The sequence below is a fragment of the Xyrauchen texanus genome, chromosome 13 (assembly GCF_025860055.1).
Source record: "Xyrauchen texanus isolate HMW12.3.18 chromosome 13, RBS_HiC_50CHRs, whole genome shotgun sequence".
Lineage (NCBI taxonomy): Eukaryota > Metazoa > Chordata > Actinopteri > Cypriniformes > Catostomidae > Xyrauchen > Xyrauchen texanus.
Genome location: NC_068288.1, coordinates 8,856,820 through 8,871,417, shown reverse-complemented (window position 1 = coordinate 8,871,417; position 14,598 = coordinate 8,856,820). Strand labels below are relative to the sequence as shown.

Genomic DNA, 14,598 nt, shown 5'->3' with positions numbered 1-14,598 from the left:
TGGATGGGCTTATTCCGAATGTATTAGACACAGCAGGCTGTCATCTGGAAAAGCGTCCACACAGAGCCCTCGGTTGGCTTCCCAAAGCAGGTGAGAGACCCCGATCCATACTGACAAGAGGGCCAGTGGTGGCTGAGTGGTTAAGGCTCTGGGTTACTGATCGAAAGGTTGGGGGTTCAAGCCCCAGCACTGCCAAGATACCACTGTTGGGCCCTTGAGCAAGGCCCTTCACCCTATCTGCTCCAGGGGCGCCGTTTCATGACTGACCCTGCGCTCTAACCCCAGCTTAATTGGTACCTTTACTCTGTCTGTACATTTACTCTGCACAATGACAATAAAGTTGAATCTTAATCTTAAGATCAGTACGGTCGGCAGACAGAGACTTTATATTAGGCGCGGCGAGGAATAACAGCAAGTGAAACGGGAGAGATTCATAGAGTGTAAGAAGTTACTTCATTCACAGGATGTGAGCTTTGCATTGCTTTTCCTGGCTAAGCTGAAAATGTATGCCAAGGATGGTCGTAAGACTTTCAGATGCCCATAAGAAGCTATGGCCTACATTAAATCAATGGAGTGAGTGAGTGGCTTTGCCTGGGCTGAATCAGCAGTATGGACTACCCATCATGCATTTTGCTGAAGCGGTCTGAGAAGGTTTGTTATTCAATTGGTTGCCTACTGTCTCTTTCGATCTACTCATTTAATTATTTTTTTCTTTTCCTTTATTGACTTATTGTTGAGTTTATTTCTTCACTGTGTGGGTATGATGTTGTTATTTACTGTAGCCTATTTAATTGGAAAAAAAAAAAAATATATATATATATATATATATATATATATATATATATATATATATATATATATATATATATATATATATATATATATATATATATATACATATATATACACACACACGTGCACACACAATCTCACAAAAGTGAGTACACCCCTCACATTTTTGTAAATATTTGATTATATCTTTTCATGCGACAACACTGAAGAAATAGCACTTTGCTACAATGTAAAGTAGTGAGTGTACAGTTTGTACAACAGTGTAAATTTGCTGTCCCCTCAAAATAACTCAACACACAGCCATTAATGTCTAAACCTCTGGCAACAAAAGTGAGTACACCCCTAAGTGAAAATGTCCAAATTGGGCCCAAATTGTCAATATTTTGTGTGGCCACCATAATTTTCAAGCACTGCTTTAACCCTCTTGGGCATGGAGTTCACCAGAGCTTCACAGGTTGCCAATGAAGTCCTCTTCCACTCCTCCATGAAGACATCATGGAGCTGGTGGATGTTAGAGACCTTGTGCTCCTCTACCTTCTGTTTGAGGATGCCCCACAGATGCTCAATAGGGTTTAGGTCTGGAGACATGCTTGGCAAGTCCATCACCTTCACCCTCAGCCTCTTTAGCAAGGCAGTGGTTGTCTTGGAGGTGTATTTGGGGTCGTTATCATACTGGAATACTGCCCTGCGGCCCAGTCTCCGAAGGGAGGGGATCATACTCTGCTTCAGTATGTCACATTACATGTTGGCATTTGTGTTTCCCTCAATGAACTGTAGCTCCCCAGTGCCGGCAGCACTCATGCAGTCCACAGACCATGACACTCCCACCACCATGCTTGATTGTAGGTAAGACACACTTGTCTTTGTACTCCTCACCTGGTTGCCACCACACACGCTTGACACCATCTGAACCAAATAAATTTATCTTGGTCTCATCGGACCACAGGACATAGCTCCGGTAATCCATGTCCTTAGTCTTCTTGTCTTCAGCAATCTGTTTGCAGGCTTTCTTGTGCATCATCTTTAGAAGAGGCTTCCTTCTGGGACAACAGCCATGCAGACCAATTTGATGCAGGCGTTTGGTCTGAGCACTAACAGGCTGACCCCCCCACCCCTTCAACCTCTGCAGCAATGCTGGCAGCACTCATACATCTATTTCCCAAAGACAACCTCTGGATATGACGTTGAGCACGTGCACTCAACTTCTTTGGTCGACCATGGCGAGGCCTGTTAAACCGCTGTATGGTCTTGGCCACCGTGCTGCAGCTCAGTGTCAGGGTCTTGGCAATCTTCTTATAGCCTAGGCCATCTTTATGTAGAGCAACAATTCAGATCCTCAGAGATTTATTTGCCATGAGGTGCCATGTTGAACTTCCAGTGACCAGTTTGAGGGAGTGTGAGAGCGATGACACCAAATTGAACACACCTGCTCCCCATTCACACCTGAGACCTTGTAACACTAACGAGTCACATGACACCAGAGAGGGAAAATGGCTAATTGGGCCCAATTTGTGTACTCACTTTTGTTGCCAGAGGTTTAGACATTAATGGCTGTGTGTTGAGTTATTTTGAAGGTACAGCAAATGTACACTGTTATACAAGCTGTATACTCACTACTTTTCATTGTAACAAAGTAGTTGAAGTAAATCGGACAGAAATACATGAATTTATCTTTAAAAATCTTATCCTGAAAATAATAATAATTCAGTATTATATTCTAATAATAAACTTGACTTGCTCCCACATTAATAATTTATTAAGATGCAATATTCATCTGGTTTCCAAGTAGTTTTTGCACACCTTGTACATTCACAAAGAAAAATGTTTTAGTAAAAATATATGAAGGTGAATAAGATTTTTATTAAGCTTTCATATATGATTGGATGTTAAATATAATTATAAACTTGCAAATCAATGAAAATTATTAAATTTTACTCTCCCTTGTGTTAATTCGGTGAAAAACTGTGGAAAAAATGACTTAATCATTTTTAAATAGATTTTTATTTAATATCTTTGAAATATTAACTCTACTTTGCTACAATGGATGTTTAGATGAAATGATGGCTCCTCTGATTAAACATTTCTGAAGCCATAATGCTCAGCTTTAGTGTATATCTGAAAATATATAGGTGCCTTTATATTTTAGAAAGTATTTGGGGGTCCTTGGCATGGTAAAATTTGAAATCCCTAGTTTTAGACTTCTTAATTGTTTAAGCAATATAGCATGAGAAGGTCTGATGAAGCACAAGTTGCTATATTAAGCCAAAAAGGCACTTTCATCAATTACAGAAAATATGCCAAGATCTACTGGCATTTGAGCATCTCTTTGTAACGGAGCCATTGGACATTCCAGAGAACTGCATGCATGGACCAGGCTAACATGTGATTTGTAAAATGGGAATTCAGCACAGTGTCTGACACTGCACAATTATGCAGTATTTTGCCTAAATGCATCACTGTCTAAATATTTACGGTCATCATCCCGAATAAGGATGGAAGATTAAAGCTACAGAGAATATTCACAAAATGAGATTAGAAGGCAGATGTTTCACAGCAGAATGAGAAGTCATTAGCAAAGAAACACTAATTCAAAATAAACCAATAAATAAATTATTCCAATATAAAATTACGAAGAGAGTGAAAGTAATGAAGGCAAAGTTTCATGTGCCCTTTTAGGAACTGGTGTGAGATATAACATTAAAGGGGTGGGGAAAAAGGAAAAAAAGGACTACAAGCTACTCACATAAAACAGGATTCCGTTCTGTAATCAAATTATGGTCAAGGAAACACAGAGGTGTTAATGTTACAAATAGAGGAAAAACACATATATGCTTGACAAGATAGAATGTACACAGCAGCGGGTGACTTAAAAGAATGTTCCAGTTTCAATACAAGTTGGCACTTAGTACATGGGACAAGGCAAATTGAGGTTTTAGAAGTAAAAATGTGAAGCTCTATTTGTTGAAGCGCTTGAAACCTTAACTAAAAAAAACTAAAAAAGAAAACTGTGCCATGTATTAAACCCAGAACAATCCTTTAGAAGCTGGATAAAAACCTAAGTTTGTCAACAAGGCTTTTTCTCTGTTGGTTTAGAATGTTGCTGGAGCAGTTGGTATTTATGTTTGAACAAACTGATTTGTCAGATGTCATCAGAACAAATATGGTTGCATTACACTGTTAAAGATTTACCCAGTTCACTTGAAGGCATTCGAAAACAACAGACCTCACTGACAAGCCTTTTTATTTAATGCAAAAATCAAAAGATCACTACCTTAGTGTGTGCAATTGTTTTTTTTAAACATGCTAGGAACAGCAATGGATTTATTCTTAGACATCAAGTCAGATTGTATACAGTATGATCAAATGAAAAAGTCATAAAAATTCACATCATGCAAGCTGAAAAAACGCTTTGCCTCAAGCAAAAGAGATCTGTAAACTACCGTAGATTTATCTGTAATATTTGTCTTCAACATTAAAGATGACTGAAACACCACATCTCCACAGCTGCATACATTCAAAACCATTTAGCAAGAGACAGTGCAAATGTGCAAAGCTAGAAGTCAATAAAAAAAAAAAACTAATATATATATATATATTACTGGACTCAAGATGGCGCTGAGTATGGCTGCTGCGTTCATGAGCTCCGTTACAACACTGCGGTTTATTGTTTGTTTTGTTTACAGTTCTTTGTTTTTTTGTCTTGGATGTTGTCTGCCTTATTGTTTACTGACAGACAAACGCTTTTGGACATTAGTTCTACAATCACACATCGAAAACCGGACTTCAAATTCCTTAATGCCGACCCGCTGTTTACAAACACGCCCGGGAGCCCTTTGTCTGTGCTGCTCGGCCGCTGAAGCGCAGAAGGAAAAGAGGAAAAGCGAGCCGGCGTTCTCATCAGAGTAAGGCGTCAGTGCAAATCGACCCCGCTACCCAGTATACTACTGGCAAATGTTCAGTCTCTGGACAACAAACTCTGCGAGCTGAGAGCGGATCTCTTTCCAACGAGAGCGAGGGACTGCTGCGTTATGTGCCTTACAGAAACCTGGCTGTCTACGGAGATTCCAGACTCGGCCATCGAAATCACGGGCTTTTCCGTGCACCGAGCGGACAGAGCGAAAGACCTCTCTGGTAAAAGCAGAGGTGGTGGTGTATGTTTTATGATCAACAAATCATGGTGTGATCAGAGGAACGTACATTTCATCAAGTCTTTTGCTCTCCTGATCTGGAATATCTCATGCTTCTGTGTCGACCATTCTGGCTGCCGAGGGAATTCACAGCGGTTATCATCACAGCTGTGTACATCCCCCAGTAAGCCGACACAGACCGGGCACTCAGGGAACTGTATGGGTGTATAAGTGAGCAGGAAACCGCAGCACCCTGAGGCTGCGCTCATTGTTGCCGGGACTTTAACAAAGCCAACTTCAAAGCAATCGCCCCAAAATACCACCAACACATAAAGTTCAACACACGAGGGACCGGGTTTTGGATCATTGTTACTCTCCCTTCCGGAAGGCTACAAATCCCTCCCCGCCCCCATTTGGCAAATCGGACCATTCTTCCGTTCTGCTTCTGCCCGCTTACAGGCAGAAACTGAAACAGGAAGCACCCACCCTCAGAACGATCCAGTGCTGGTCGGACCAATCAGACTCTGCGCTACAAGACTGTTTTGATCACGCGGACTGGGAGATGTTCCGGTCCGCCTCTGATGACGACTATCGAGGTTTACGCTGACAGCGTAACGTGTTTCATCAGGAAGTGCGTAGAGGACGTTGTTCGACCAAAACTATACTGGATATACCCCAACCAGAAACCATGGGTTAACGGCGATGTTCAGCGGCACTCACTGCGCGGACCTCCGCTTTAATTCTCCTAACACGGAGGAGCGTAAACAAGCCAGTTATGCCCTCCGTAACACTATCAGTGCAGCTAAACGCCAGTACAGGCACAAGCTTGAAGGCCAGTTCAACACCACTGACTCTAGAAGTATGTGGCAGGGAATTAACACAATCACGGACTACAAGCGGAATAAAGTCTCCGCCATGAACACCGCTGCATCTCTCCGGACGAACTTAATACATTTTATGCTCGCTTTGAGGACAGTAACACCGCCCTCGCGAGAGAGCACTCGCTGCTGACGCTTACAGAGGTTGATTCACTCTCCGTCTCTGTTGTGGATGTAACCCGATCATTCCGACGGGTGAACATCCGTAAAGCCGCTGGTCCAGACGGCATTCGGGCCGCGTCATCAGAGCGTCGCGCGAATCAACTGGCTGGTGTTTTTACGGACATTTTCAATCTGTCCCTCTCCTGTCTGTAGTCCCCACATGCTTCAAAACATCAACCATTGTGCCTGTACCGAAGCAAGCTATAATCACATGCTTAAATGACTGGTGTCCTGTTGCTCTGACCCCCATCATCAGCAAATGCTTCGAGAGGTTAATCAGAGATCACATCTGCTCTGTTCTGCCCCCTCTTTGGACCCATTGCAGTTTGCCTACCGCAACAACCGCTCCACTGATGATGCCATTGCATCTACAATACACACTGCTCTCTCCCACCTGGAAAAAGGAACACATATGTGAGAATGCTGTTTGTAGACTACAGCTCAGCATTCAACACCATAGTGCCCTCCAAGCTTGATGAGAAACTCCGGGCTCTGGGCTTAAACAGCTCGCTGTGCAGCTGGATCCTGGATTTCCTGTCAGGCAGACGTCAGGTGGTTAGAATGGGCAGCAACACCTCCTCATCACTGACCCTCAACACTGGAGCCCCGCAGGGCTGTGTTCTCAGCCCACTCCTGTATTCCCTGTACACACATGACTGTGTGGCAACACATAGCTCCAATGCCATCATTAAGTTTGCTGACGATACGACGGTGGTAGGTCTGATCACTGACAATGATGAAAGAGCCTACAGAGAGGAGGTGCACACTCTGACACGCTGGTGTCAGGAGCACAACCTCTCCCTCAACGTCAGTAAAACCAAGGAGCTTGTTGTGGACTTCAGGAAGAAAGACGGAGAACACAGCCCCATCACCATCAATGGAGCACCGGTGGAGAGAGTCAGCAGCTTCAAGTTCCTCGGTGTCCACATTACTGAGGAACTCACATGGTCCGTCCACACTGAGGCCGTTGTGAAGAAGGCTCACCAGCGCCTCTTCTTCCTGAGACGGCTGAGGAAGTTTGGAATGAACCACCACATCCTCACACGGTTCTACACCAGCACTGTAGAGAGCATCCTGACTGGCTGCATCACCGCCTGGTACGGCAATAGCACCGCGTACAACTGCAAAGCCCTGCAAAGGGTGGTGCGAACTGCCAGGAACATCATCGGAGGTGAGCTTCCCTCCCTCCAGGACATATACACCAGGCGGTGTGTGAAAAAGCTCGGAGGATCATCAGAGACTCCAGTCACCCAAGTCATGGGCTGTTCTCACTGCTACCATCAGGCAGGCGGTATCGCAGCATCAGGACCCGCACCAGCCGACTACATGATAGCTTTTTCCCCAAGCAATCAGACTGTTGAACTCTTGATCTATCAGGATCAATAATTAGCACTGCACTTTATTAATCTATAATCTCACACTGGACTGTCAACATATTCTCCTCAATACAACTGCTATATATATATATATACACATATATATTTCATATACTCCCACTTATTGTATTGTATTGTATATTCTGTTCTATATTCTGCATTGTATATAATTATTGTGTTGTGTAAGTATGTGTACATCTGATTTGTAAATTGTTTTGTGTAAGTATGTGTACATTTGATATGTAAATTGTTTTGTGTAAGTATGTTGTTTATTGTAATTGGTATATGTCTCAGTCACTGTCATGACTGCTATGTTGCTTCGGAACTGCACACAAGAATTTCACCTACTGTTGCACTTGTGTACATGGTAGTGTGACAATAAAGTGATTTGTTTTTTTGATTTTGATATATATATATATATATATATATATATATATATATATATATATATATATATATATATATATATATATATATATATATATATATATATATATATATATATATATATAAACCCCAAAAGCAATGCGTTTATAATATATAGTGCAGAAAATTTCCCCTGGAATTGGCTTCATTTAATTTATATTTCTATAGCAGGTTAGTTTTGCATGCACAAGCAGAGCAGAAATAAAAACCTTAAAGTGAACTTGCCTGGAGTTTGACTGCTTTAGGTGATTCTGGCTGCTTGTACATAATAAACAAATATAAAATGTTAGAAGGCATCAGGGGTCACATTCTCAAAGTATCTTAGACCAAAGGAGAGCTCTAAGCCTTTAGTAAACATTGCATATTTGGCCATGTGATTACAGTACGATCAATGACTGTAGCATATAAAAAAAAAAAGTTCAGCCACTCTCATGCTTTCTTATATTTTATGCATTCATTTACTGATGTAATACACATGTATGGCAAACTGCAAAATTTTTAAGATGCTTTCTTAACTGAATACAGGACCACGTATAATAATTACACACACTGTAAGAGCCAGCAGTACAGGTTTTAGGTATTACTGGATAAACGTTTACATAGCCAACATTGACAGTGCATTCAGTTTACACACAGTACCAGTAATGACATTCAAGTGCATGTTATCCATGGATGTACATTAATTTAGTAAAAATTAAATAAAAAATAAAGTGCACCCTAATGTTTACAACCTTTTTGATTGTAGATTTTAGCTTGAAGATGTTACATGTTACTAGTGGACTATGACAGCCTCCACTTTAAATTCATTACTACACATCTATTAGTGTGAATACCCGGGGAACCACGTGAACAGTGCAAATCAAAGGATGTCTGATAGAAAAGGAACTCACTGGAATGTTGTGATCTTTCCTTCCTTTGTGAGAGGATGCGACGTGAGCCAGATACTGGATGACTATTTTGGTGTTTTCTGTCTTTCCAGCACCTGATTCCCCTCTAGGAGAGAATATTAAAATCATAGCACACACCAAAAGCATGAGTGAGACAAAGTAAGCTTTACCCAAACAACACAACAAATAGGGCATATATTTAGTCACATTTGCGTGATAAAACCACCAGCAAAATAAGCTATTGACTACATCCTGTTTCACAGGTCTGGTAACTGTTTTTCCAGCTGTAGCTCCTTTCAGCAGCTGGGCCTCTGACTGTTAATTTGACACTGCTTTTATTAGGCAAGTTTTAAAAGTATTATGTAATATCAGTGGAATGCAAAAGATGGGGTCTTAATTGCTTTTATTTTAGAACAACGAAATGGATGAGAGTAATCCTGTTCTTAATGAAAAGTTAATGCATTAACTATGACTGATTTAGATATTATTCTTGGCAGGGTTTATCCTGCATAGAAATTTAAATTTCATGCCACCTCCGGCAGTCAATAAAACGCTAGTGGGTGTCTGCGTGGAAAACACTAACAAACGTTGCACTCGGTGGATTGTCATTTGTAACTACAAATCTCTGCAATAATAATACAAAAATGACATTGCCGAATAGTCACTTGATGTCATTTAACATAACTTGAGATCATATAAAACTATAATGATGACACGCATGACGAGAGGAGCGCTGCAGCTCGAGTGTCTGATATAAACACAGATCACAGCTTGGCGATATATCTTTATTTCATCCTTAATTAAAGTTCATATAATATGAGAGTGTGCCATGTAAATAAACACAAACTCCAAAACTGTCATTCTCTGTGTGGTCAGAGCCGCTTCAACCAGTCACGGAAGAGACACAATCTGAGCGGGAGCAGAGACCGGGAGAGATTTAAAGTTTAGCCGGCTGATGCGCACTCTAACACGGAGACGCTCGTCTCTCATCCCTGCTGTCTGCAGCTCGCAACGTGTTGCATCATTGATGAGATCATCATGATATGATCAATCTTATGTGAAAAATAACACTAAATTGTCAACAACAATATAATATGTGTTACATATATGTATATACAGTATCTCACAAAAGTGAGCACACCCCTCACATTTTGGACATTTTCACTTAGGGGTGTACTCACTTTTGTTGCCAGTGATTTAGACATTAATGGCTGTGTGTTGAGTTATTTTGAGGGGACAGCAAATTTACACTGTTGTACAAGCTGTACACTCACTACTTTACATTGTAGCAAAGTGTCCTTTCTTCAGTGTTGTCACATGAAAAGATATAATCAAATATTTACAAAAATGTGAGGGGTGTACTCACTTTTGTGAGATACTGTATATTTTATATATATATATATATATATATATATATATATATATATATATATATATATATATATATATATATATATATATATATATATATAGGTTTTGGATAGACAAATGCTTATCAATAATACTCTTATGGCTAAAATGTTTACAGTGTTCAGTGACAAAAATGTCAATATGACTAAATGTTACTAAAATATGACTAAAATGTCAACAGCTTTCATTGACTAAAACTACGTTAAAAATCCAGACTTTTTCAACAAACTTGACAAAAAAAAAAAAAAAGGATAAGGTTGACTAAATATGATTAAAAACTAAAAATGACCTTTGACACAGGATTAAGACCAAGACTAAATAAAAGAAAAACAGCTGACAAAATTAACATTAGTATTCAGTTGCCTGGTCATTAGTAGTGTATTAATGCAAAGCCAACGTTTACGTGTTTTTAACGTCAGTATCATTATGGTACCACCTCCACCTAATTTTGAGCCAGGAAAAACCCTGTCTTGGTCAACCCAAACCTACCCATAAATGGAAAATAACTTTAAAAAGACACAAATCCAGACCTTTTCCACAAAAGCCTGTAAAGTCATTAACTTGAAACTGATATTAAAGAAATATAACGTGTAAATCTCATAAAATGTAATTTCATCCCATATTTGTCACATGTCTGGACTGTAGTGGTGTGTGGCATCAACAGATAAATATTGTGCCGATGATATAAAGTGTCAATCGTTAAAGATTTTCCTATATCGTGTATATCGCGATTTGTAAATATCCATGTGCATGGCATGAGCGTACCTATCAATGGGCAGGGTTTCGTGAGAAACCTTGTTATTTATGCCTGTTATTTGCACGCGCTGGTTTAGCGCCCAATTCACTAAAGGAATAATGCAGACCATGCCACGGCGCAAACAGGCCCACAAACTTGCGATTCTGAGCAATATATAGTGTAAGATGCAGGAGACCATTGTAATCTGACACAATCTGCTGTGCAGTGTCACTGTGATCCATCTCTTTAACATGCTGAAAGTGTGCTTGACTACACAGCGCATCTGTACTACTCCACTGACTCATTATTTGATGAATTATTGCTCATATGATTGATAGAATCATCAAGAAAATGAAAAGGACCTTGTTATTAAAACAGGTGCAACATCTGTGGTGTTGTTCATAACAGCTGACACGGAGCAGAAAAATTTAAACGGCAAACTGTGTTGTGCGAAGATAAATCACTCGTGGTAATCCAAAATCCATTGTGGTTTTACCACCTCAAAATGAAGCACGCGAAAGAATATTATAAAAGCCGTAAGATGCACTTAGCAAAAATTCGGATAAGTTTTCATTTATAAAGTATATAATTCACTGACTGAAATGTCCAAAAATAGGCATTACAATATGGTTATTTAATCTATTATCATGATACAAGCTTTTGGTAATTTCATCCATCCCCAAGTGTGAGATTCCTTAACCCTGCATGGTAGCCATACAGACATAGATCATACATTCATAGGCTACAGTGGAATCAGCTCAGAAGGGGTTGGCTTTGAGACAGATATAGGCTCTAACAGTGCTTTTGGCAAAGTTTCTCAAAGTCACGTGGACATGACAGACACTGTCATTGACGAAGTGCAACAGACAGAACATTTCTGTGGAGGAATTCTTATTGACTGACTTGCTGAGAGTCTGATTCATGGTGTGAGGTGCTCTACATGCCAAACAGCAGCAGCTACTGACATTTCATGCCAAAATGATACATGACTCATGTTTTCATGCATTGTTGTACATGGCTCTTAATGTATAAGTCCAAAAAAGCAGATTTCCAAAACTCCTTGCAACCCTGGGGATATCACATCACCCCTTCAGTACCAACTGACTGCAAAATCATTAACTCTTGAAAACAGATGATCTAATGGTTACTCACGTGCAAAGAATGGATTGGTCCTCACGGTCTACAAAAAGGAATACAGAAAGGGAAAATGAATCAGGACCTGGAACTTTTTGATTCAAATCAATGCAGCACCAAAAATAAATAAATAAACATTTTCATTGAATACAGTAAGACATTAATGTATGTAATCCTTCAAAAAACACTACACAGCAATTTTAATATATTACACAGCTATTTTAATGTTTAAGCAAAAAGTTAATTAATTACAAGATATATTCTTATATACTCCAAGACTGTATATTTTGGCCACCTTTTTGACTGATGGAAAGTCTTAATGAAAGAAAGCAGCATGGAAGAAAACGCCTCAGTTAAAATGGAAATGCAGTCCAACAGAAAATGCTGCTGTTGGCCTAAACATGAGCCAGAAAACATCTGTGAAACTCGTTATGTCATATCTCATCTCTATTCAAAGCAGGTTTCCCTTAAGCTTGTCAGTCTTCTGTAAATCTCACTTCATAAACAGGTTGGTCTTCCACAAACTGGAATGATTTCCTAACTTTAAATGTGAAGGTTTATAGGAAAGTTATGAAACAAGCAATCTGATTTCTCAAAGTCATTTCATAGCAATAATAAACCTCTGCAGGAGAAAGATATGGATTTCATGTGACCACTTATTTGAGAATGTGTTCAGAAACGGTTTTGAACAGCATTTATCCTGTTTCTTATATGATATGGATTTTGATTTGAAAGTCATTTCACTGACAGTATATGGTATAGGGATGTGCGAGACTAGTCGTTTAAATGGTACTGATGCTGCTAGTCGACACAGGAATTACTTGTCAGTCTGTATTTTCCCATTAAACTGTTTTTTTCACATTTACTTTTGGCTTTATATTTTTTGCAAAGACTGCACTTCAATTACTGTCATGTTAATGTTACATTTGAAATACAATTAATAATATAATTATTATAAAAAGAGGATATCTGTAGCAGATGTAAACAAAGTTTAATTTCACCGCAGGCCACATCTGTTTCAGATTTGGCTGTTGGAATAGATTAAGTATATAAAATGGGTTGCATAATCACAATGATTTTTGAGGGTTTATTCTTTTTTAGACTAGCCGACTCCAAAATGTACATTTAAACGTCTTATGATTTAGTGAATTATGATTTAGCTTCACTGAGATCAAAATTCTGCTTCTGCATTTCATTTTCCTTAAAGAAAAATGTTATTTGCTTGTCAGACCTACATACACTACATGTGAACATGTCGTTTAAATGGATACAATTAAGTTGTAGCAAATTTTATTTTAAATACAACATCCATAAGAAAATCTCAGAATCAGTCTGAATAACCCATTTGTGTTGCTACCAAAAAATAAAAACATACCAGCCTCTAACATGCTTCATGTGCATTTATTTCGATAGCCTTAGCTAATTTTAATCAAACAGTGATGCATACAGACTGTGGATAATTGAGTTTGAGTATTACGAGACTATAGCCAATGCTGGCCACTGTGTCAGGACACACTAGCCCCAGGTCAGGCCCCATTTGGAGCAGGAGATATGATTGGACATAGATCAGCAGATTCAAATTACTAAACATCCTGCAGCCTATTCCTCAGGTCGGACAACTGATTCCGTAAGCTAAGAAAGTAAACCACTTTAACCTCTACTTAACACAGCAGTTACAGTAATTAAATACACACTGTTTTAGGATGATTTGGTGTTCAAACTGTGGCAGACTACTGTTGTCAGTTCTGTATTTGAGTGATTACGGTTACGTTCACACACAGGTCGGTTTTTCATGAATGTGAGAACCGCATTCTATAACTCAAGCTTCTACTGTAAGAGGTTGTATGAACAGGCCATTTCAAGACTCGCACCTTTAAGTAAATGAGGTTGTCAGTCCCAAACACTGACTGTGTGAATTTAGGGTAAATCTGATCAAAATTAAATGGAATGAACACATTTAATGTAAACAAGGGGCTGCTAAAAGTACACAAACGAACACACACCCACACTGGGAGCTCATCCAAGCTGTTACTGGGTGGTGTCTCAGCTCCCAAATCTGTAGTTGCAGAATGTGGCTAAAGATGTAGATAAATAACTTCACGGCACTGTTAAACTGCTGCTCTTGTGGTATCAGATAACTGCTCAGGCAAGACCCTCCTTCAAACTTCAGGCATTTGTGTGTCTGGCAGAACCAAGTATTACTAGATAAGATAAACTTGCCCAACCAGTCCTAAAAACAGTAGTCACAGACATATTTTCTATAAAGCACAACAGATATACAGTATGGTGAAAGTGCAATATTTAAGACAGATAAGACACTAGGGCTGGGCAATATGCAAAAAAAAAATTAATCAATAAATCACCTTAAAAAATATTGCGATATACAATTATTTCGTCAACCCCCCTGCTGAGGGACCAATTAAATAAATGTATTGAAACATGAAAAACATAAACAAAAAGACATTTCCAAATTAAAATTGCACTTTAAACTAAATGAAAAAAGCAATTAAAATAAAGTAATCAAAAAAACGTATTTAACCACCTCCCCAAATCCAACATTTACCATCTCCATCAACAACAACAGGTGGAAAATTACTAATAGCCTAATAACAGATTAGGAACTACAAACAATTATAAATGTAAAGATAGTAAAAATTATAATAAAAAGCC

At 39.2% G+C, this 14,598-nt stretch overlaps 1 protein-coding gene across 1 annotated transcript in view; it reads right to left on the bottom strand.

Moving 5' to 3' along the window:
- The window catches only part of LOC127653664 (myosin-10-like), a 97,840-nt gene that overhangs the window by 42,100 nt on the left and 41,142 nt on the right, over positions 1-14,598 (bottom strand). Inside the window, exons 4-7 of the mRNA XM_052140428.1 lie at positions 11,947-11,974; positions 8,652-8,754; positions 7,987-8,016; positions 3,536-3,553 (exon numbers count right to left, since the gene is read on the bottom strand). Of these exons, the coding sequence (XP_051996388.1) occupies positions 3,536-3,553; positions 7,987-8,016; positions 8,652-8,754; positions 11,947-11,974 (179 nt within the window). The remainder of the gene's footprint in view (positions 1-3,535; positions 3,554-7,986; positions 8,017-8,651; positions 8,755-11,946; positions 11,975-14,598) is intronic.